Source organism: Sinocyclocheilus anshuiensis, unplaced genomic scaffold (genome assembly GCF_001515605.1).
Source record: "Sinocyclocheilus anshuiensis isolate Anshui unplaced genomic scaffold, SAMN03320099.WGS_v1.1 scaffold989, whole genome shotgun sequence".
NCBI classification, from domain to species: domain Eukaryota; kingdom Metazoa; phylum Chordata; class Actinopteri; order Cypriniformes; family Cyprinidae; genus Sinocyclocheilus; species Sinocyclocheilus anshuiensis.
This window is the reverse complement of record NW_015554143.1, coordinates 112625-119300: the sequence shown is the minus strand read 5'-3', so window position 1 is coordinate 119300 and position 6676 is coordinate 112625. Positions and strand designations below refer to the sequence as shown.

At 38.0% G+C, this 6676-nt stretch overlaps 1 protein-coding gene across 1 annotated transcript in view; it reads left to right on the top strand.

The window, feature by feature from the left end:
* The window catches only part of LOC107670548 (germ cell-specific gene 1-like protein), a 16490-nt gene extending 10250 nt beyond the window's left edge, over positions 1-6240 (top strand). The window contains exons 2-5 of the mRNA XM_016463191.1: positions 219-264; positions 1663-1817; positions 4848-4959; positions 5534-6240. Coding sequence (XP_016318677.1) covers positions 219-264; positions 1663-1817; positions 4848-4959; positions 5534-5834 — 614 coding nt within the window. The 3' untranslated portion in view covers positions 5835-6240. The remainder of the gene's footprint in view (positions 1-218; positions 265-1662; positions 1818-4847; positions 4960-5533) is intronic.
* The last annotated feature ends 436 nt before the right edge of the window (positions 6241-6676 follow it).

The following is a 6676-nucleotide window of genomic DNA, read 5'->3' as shown; positions in this document are numbered from 1 at the left end:
TGTGTGTGTGTGTGTGTGTGTGTGTGTGTGTGTGTGTGTGTGTGTGTAATTTACCATAACTTACATCTAACCATTTAACAGGCTTTTACAGTATAATTTATAAGCAGTCGTGAAGGCAAATGAAACCATGCTTTAGATCTGATCTATCAGTCATGACAGTGTAAAGATCTCAGTCAGTGAATCTCACAGCGTTGTGTTGAAACGTTTCCCTCTTGCAGGTGAGAAATGCAGAAGCTTCATAAGCGTGGCTCCTCCTCATGAGAGAGGAACGTCTGTCACTCTTCATTATGAACTCTGGGGAATATTCAGATTTTGCATGATGTTTAAAATAGGGTGGCGCTCAGCTCCTCGGTGAAAGCGATTCTCCTGATGTCCGCTCTTTTATTTTGCACATGCTCTCTGGAGGTCCAGTCACTTTTAATCAAGCTTGATTTTATTAATCTTTCTAGCAGCCGAACACCTGCCTCATTCTCATTCATGCAGATTTATGAACATGTCAATACAGTCTCATTCCCTCAGCAGGCAGCACCAGGATCTTTAGCATGATTGTTTCTGAGTATAATTGATAGATGCACGATCCAGACTAAAGATCCATCAGATATAATGATAGTTAATCATGACGATGATGACACAGGGTGACTCCTCACTGTAATTCAGCTCATTCTGCTGTGACTCTGACAGAGCTAAAGTCTAAATCAAGAGTGAGAAATAATCATCTTTAGGTTTTATATCCCAGAAAATGAAACGCATGTATCAGTATAATGCTATTCTTGTAGATTATAGAGTTTTATTATCTGTGCTTATGCATTATGATTAAGTCACTCTGTGCTTGGGTGATACATGTACAGTCCATTCATATATGGGTCAATGACAAATACGAGTGCCCACCATAAATCATCTATCTATATATAGAAGTTAGTACTTTGACACATTAAACTAATCAAAAGTGACAGTATTATTTCAAATAAACGCTGTTCTTTTGAGCTTTCTATTCATCTGTGAATACTGAAAAAATAAAACGTATCACAGTTTCCACAAAAATATTGTGCAGCACAACTGTTTTCAACATTGATAATAATCAGAAATGTTTCTAATAATCAGCATATTAGAATGATTTCTGAAGATCATGTGACACTGAAGACAGGAGTAATGATGCTGTAAAATTCAAAATATAAAATATTATTCACATAGAAAATAGCTATTTTACATTCTAAAATTATTTCACAATTTTTACTGTATTTTTTATCAAATAAATGCAGCCTTGGTGAGCAGAAGAGACATTCAGAAACAACACCTTTCTGAAGTATTTCATTATTTTCAGTAAAATGGACAAAACTTTTGTCCCCCACAGCCTTGTTTTCATTTATACCGAGTCTGAAACTAGAAAACTAGACAACATCTTCCACACTTTGGCATTTGTGTGAATATTGTCATCATCCTCTCACTTAAAGTGCATGTGACAGCATGAAGACTTCCTCCAAACTCTATGAAATATGTAGATGCATCCGCATGCTTTCAAAGCTGAGTTCTCCTTTTAAATCTCAGTGTCAAGTTTCTGGTATATAAATATTTCAGCAGCTCCACGAGTGCTTCGTCTCATAATTTCCTCAGGGCCTGTCAGAAACTCCCTCGATACACATCGCTTCTCTCTCTCATATCCTCAGGTGTTTTGTGTCTCTGCATCGTGGCCGAGTGTCTCTATATCTTACTGCTGGCCACCGGAGGAATCCTCATGTCCATCGAGGTGTGCCATTTTGGAAATGTCATCGAAGGACTGAAACTGAATGCCTTTGCTGCCATATTCACAGTCCTGTCAGGTAACGTGTTGCATTTCTATAACACCAAAACGGAGGATTAAGGGACTATATTTACCTCCTTAAGCTGATTTTCAAGGGGCATTTTTACCTTTATAAGGGCCAATTTTCTAAACTTAGTAAAGATGATGTGTGACCTATTATGTAATAAAGCAATAAGCCCCAAGAAGCGGAGTGCCTACAACCCCCTTAGCTGTTATAAATTCACTGTAAACCACGGCTTCACGGGGTTATTGCTTTTATAAAACGGTTATTCCATATACGTAGCAAGGTTTCACCAAATAAAGTGTAATGATATTAATAAAAACAGTATTCTTCCACCAAACAATGTAGCTCCTCAGAAACAGTTGTGGTTGCTACAAAGTGGTTGCCGAGTAACACACAAACATAAACAAAGGTGTATGTTACTTTGTAGAGTATTTTACAACAGCTTCGAACGTGGCTCAGCCAATCAGAATCAAGCACCGGAACTATCCGCTTTATAAATCACAATTAAATTAAATTGATATTAACAAAAGCCATCTTTGCTGACATTTAAATGTATTTACGCAGACTGGTTAATGCAGCTCAGAGATGCAATGAATGCATTTACACCGCAGTTACAATTGCATAAATAATGTTAAGAGATTAATGCATAAATATACTGAATATAGAACTATGAAATGTTACTTTAAATATGAAACTAAAACCACCAGTAGGTGGCGACAAATCACTGCCTTAATAAATGGATCATTGATTTACTAATGATTCTGAAATAAAGTGTGTGACTTGCTGATTTTGGAACCATGTACCAGCATACTATTACTATTTCTGCCATAAAAAGATGCTAAACATAGTAAGAGGAGTATACTAGTATGCAGTTTCGAATTTAGCAGCTATATGAATGACTTACTGAATCATTGACTCAATTGATTTGTTCAAACACTGTGAATCATTCAGGAACGAAACACCACAGTGCTGATCGTGTATGCAATGTCATATTGACAATATTGTGTCTAAAATGCACATCACTACATATTAACTTGAACATAACATGAACAAATTTCATTTATTTATTGCATACCATTGTAGAAAGTATAAAATAGCGATCTGTTAGATCCACATTCAAGACGCATTGTGTTTGATTGACCAATTAAAAAAATCAAAAACAGGTGAAGCAAATATCCCTTTTCTATACTAGTTATTGCAATGCATTAAAGCCCTCTAGCAGCTGTCCTCATAGAGATGCATTACTGGTCGATGTCTATCTACCTGCAGGCTGTCCTTTGCCTGTTTTTTTGTGGCGAATGTCTTTGCATTTATGTGCTATCAGAGCCCAGAGATACATACAAAAACATCCGGCCCAAAATCCCATATAAGCCTCACAGTATTGGTTATCCAGAATAAACAATAAAAAAAAGTGATCATGTTTCTGAAGGGTTACTGTAGTGAACGTGGGCTGCACTGTCCGGGATTCTGCTGATTCATGAATTAATGCGGTTAACAAGCGCTTTTTATTGTTATTATTCACTAGTGTGTTTGTGATGGTGTCTGCATACAGGCGGATTGCTGCGGTTGTCATGGAGACGTGAGGGTTATCGTCAGGCATGTGTGAGGATTTAGATGGACATGATATTATAAGAGACACACACCACCTTTCGTAGGGAGTCTCTTTCAGCTTGCTGTTGCTGTTTTTCCACTCGATTCTGTAACTCAACTTTATTGAGTGGATTCACATTCTCAGAATGCAGACTTAGTGAGCTGTAAATAATGTGTAATTTACCTCTGTCCTTGCTATTTCTGGCGAGGTGACTTTGATTGTCCAGACTGCGGGTCTGACGCTGTTGATTATATCCAGTTTGCATCTGGCCAGAGCATGCGTCACTTCAACATAATGACAACATTAGGCAGAAAACCTGACCTGTGCCGCTGCAGACACTCATTCATTCATTCGTTCAGAAAGAAAGAAAGATTTCCTAGCATTTCATCTGACTGATATTGATAGAAAACTACATTCAAACAAGATGATTGAACTGTAAACATCCAGATAAACATCCAAGCAAAGACGTTATCTTTATTAACAAACCACATATTTGAAAGAAGTACATTCTCGCCTAAAAAACTCTTAAAACTACATTCTGTGACACAAAAACAGTAGTATTAATAAAAGTATAGTATATTTGGGCTCACTGTGAGAAACACTGCAAGCGGAGTGATACAAACGGTGAAACAGTAACAGTCAGAGTGCTGTTATCACTAGAATATTGCACCGCTGGGAAAGGCTCTCAGCCAATCAGATTCGAGGACCAGAAAGATGGGGCCGGTTGCACCAGCTGTACGCAAGTTACAACTTAGCCTAGTTTTGACGTAAATGCACACTAAGTTACAACTTACGGACTACTAAATATTTTTCATGCACCATTACACTTAGTTGAAGCGTAACTCTATATGTAAACTAAATATTTTCGGAAGCGACCGGTCAGGAGTATAAAAAAGCAGACTGAGTGAACTGCATCAATATGCTCTTCTTTCACCTGAAAACCTTCAATGCTTTAGACGTATTGCGCTGCATAACAAATGATTTTAAATTATTCTTATGTGTTTTTTTTCTTTCAGTATTTATTGATCCTTATTCATTTCAATTACAGTTTCTGAATCTATTTACATGTAAAAATAGCTTACCTATAGGCTAATGCTATTGATGATTACAGTTTTTCTCAGTCACTTTGGTGCATTTCTCACATCACTATTTACATTTGCACAACAGTTAATGCAGTTCTCAAAACAATTAGTACAAACTGCAAAACCTAGTTGATAACCTGCAAAAGCGTGTCACTTGCTCAAAATGGATAAGTGTGTGTGTGTGTGTGAGTGTGTGAGAGTGTGTGTGAGTGTGAGTGTGAGTGTGTGTGTGAGTGTGAGTGTGAGTGTGCGTGTGCGTGTGCGTGTGCGTGTGTGTGTGTTTATGTGTTTTATGCTGTAGTTCCGCACTGCCTCCTGCTGGTGACAGATAGGTCAGTCTGTAACAGTGTTTGTCTCTGGTCCTGGACACAGGTCTTCTCGGGATGGTAGCACACATGATGTTCACTACAGCATTCCAGCTGACCGTCAGTCTGGGCCCGGAGGACTGGAAACCACAGAACTGGGACTACAGCTGGTCTTATATGTACGTTCACTCATGCCATGTGCTCAGGGATGCTTGTCTTAGGACTTTTAACAGCTCAAGCACTAGAAACAATGCATTGCAAATGCAAAACTAATATGAAAAACGCTTGAATGTGAGCTCAAAATATAATAATATAATATAATATATATAATATAAGTCTTATAGTTCATAGTACAATAATAGAATTGATTAACTTGATCTAAAAAAAATAAATAAAAATGTACACAATACTTTTTTTTTTTATATTCAAGTAGAGTAACTACAAATCAAATATGTTTATACTGCAGACCCATACTAATATGAACTTTATTTATTCATTACTATATAATAAATTGGAATTTCAAGAAGGAAATTTTGAGATAGAAGTCATAATTATGAGAAATAAAGTCAGATTGCAAGAACAGAATCATACTTTTTGCAACAGCTTGTGTATCCTGTGCCTAGTACTTCCAACATGCATGTTTGTTTGAGTCTTGCAGGTCCATCATCTGTCCTTGATGATGCCTGATTGTTTAATAACTATAGTTAAAAGAGCAATGCTGATTTGAAACCTTCTTGACGTTGTTTCCTCCAGCTTGGCCTGGAGCTCGTTCACCGCCTGCATGGCCTCCTCGGTCACCACCATCAATAGATACACTAAGACTATTCTGGAGTTCAAACACAAGCAGAGGAACATTGAGAAGAACCTGAAGATCAAGCAGAAGCTACTGGACCTGGACTCTCCAGACCAGGTGTGGGACATGTACATCAGCTCCGTCCCCAGCACGGCCGAGGAGTTTCTGGACCTGTCCAGTTCTGGACGCAAGCTCTCCACCAATTCAGTCTTCCTGGACCTCAATGACCTGCCGTCTGCACAAGCAGAGGAGTACTGCTGAAGTCTTGCTCTTCTAGCGTCTTTATCAGAGCCGTGGCCATGCAATAAGGTCTCATGACTGTGCTCTTGCATAACGTTTGGTTTGATGTTGTGCTGCTGTCTGAAGGTGATGCTGTGAGTTTTAGTTCGTTATTAATGTGCTGCTGACGTTGTATGCGTAAGACGTATTGTGGAACCAGAACTGGGATGAATGAACGATTTTCCTCAATCGTAGAGAATTAATCGAACCATTGAAACTGCATTAGAAACATTCTGAGAGCTGCCACTGATTCAGTAGAAACAGTAGATCTTTTGCTTTAGAAGTCCAATTATCAAATCGATCCGGGGGGTCTTTTAATGAGACACAAATTACGTTCCTGAGTGCCTTGGTTTGAGCTATTGATCTTGGTTCTTTAACCGTAGCATGCAAAAGTCCTGGAACAGTTTATTTGATAGCCTATTTGATCATCCGCAATATGAAGTAATGTAAGGATAACCATTTCATTTAGCTCTATTTTGTTAGCTTCTCAGCTCTAAAATATAAGAGAATCATTTTGCTTTTGAGTTTGCATTCTAGTGCAGTGATCTATAAGAGTGTCACTGTGAAAAGAACAAAAGTGTAATTCTAGATCAGCTAAGCACAAGCGAATGTTTGGGATAGAAGAAGTGGCTTTACTGTGTGGTGTTGTGTTTAGGATGAAAGATCGTGATCCATGAGGTCAAGTTACTTGAATGTGTTTGGGTTCTGTATATTTGACCTCATTTCAATCATAAGAATAGATAACCTCAATGTATCCATTAATCTGTCTATGCGTCTTTGTTCTGCCAAAATGAACTGTTTATATTTTATGTGAAACATATAGA